At 72.4% G+C, this 587-nt stretch overlaps 1 protein-coding gene across 1 annotated transcript in view; it reads right to left on the bottom strand.

Annotated features, from left to right (window-relative positions):
* LOXL1 (lysyl oxidase-like 1) overlaps positions 1-581 on the bottom strand; it is a 24,375-nt gene extending 23,794 nt beyond the window's left edge. The window contains exon 1 of the mRNA XM_010843414.1: positions 6-581. Coding sequence (XP_010841716.1) covers positions 6-289 — 284 coding nt within the window. The 5' untranslated portion in view covers positions 290-581. The remainder of the gene's footprint in view (positions 1-5) is intronic.
* Between the last annotated feature and the right edge of the window lie 6 nt (positions 582-587).

Consider the following 587-nt stretch of genomic DNA (forward strand, 5'->3'; position numbering starts at 1 on the left):
GGGACGGGGCCTGCCGACGCCGGAGGCCCCCCTGGCTGCGCCGCGGAGGGGCCTGGGGCGCGCCCGCCAGCAGCACCCGGGAATTAGCCTCGGAGCCCTGAGGCCCCGGCGGCACGTACTCCGCGCCCGAGTTGAGCAGGCTGTACACCTGCCCGTTGTTCTCCCACTGGATCAGCTGCCGCCAGCGTCCCGGGTCCGAGCCCTGCCCTGGCGGCGCCTGCTGCCCGTGCACCAGGACGCAGACGCAGGCGCCCCACACCAGCTGCCAGACAGTTAGGGCCAGAGCCATGGTGGCCCCTCTGCTGAGGCCTGGTGGACCGAGAGGCTCTCAGGAGTGGCCCCCCGTGCGTGCTTCTCTTCCCACGGCCTCGAGGACAGGACGGCTCCTTTCCCGCCCCAGCTCTAGCTTTGTCCATCCTGGCCTTGTCCCGAGCGGGACGGCTCCTCCGATGACAGCATTTCGAGGCCAAGGGGGTCAGGGCAGGGCAGGGGCGGTGCCCAGGGCTGCACGAGGCTCTCTGTAGGGCACCGGGCAGGCAGGGCCGCCTGGGGGCCTTACATGGCCAGCCCGGCTGTGGCTGGGCGCG

This window comes from Bison bison, unplaced genomic scaffold (genome assembly GCF_000754665.1).
Source record: "Bison bison bison isolate TAMUID 2011002044 unplaced genomic scaffold, Bison_UMD1.0 scf7180017864181, whole genome shotgun sequence".
In the NCBI taxonomy this organism is placed as follows: Eukaryota; Metazoa; Chordata; class Mammalia; order Artiodactyla; family Bovidae; genus Bison; species Bison bison.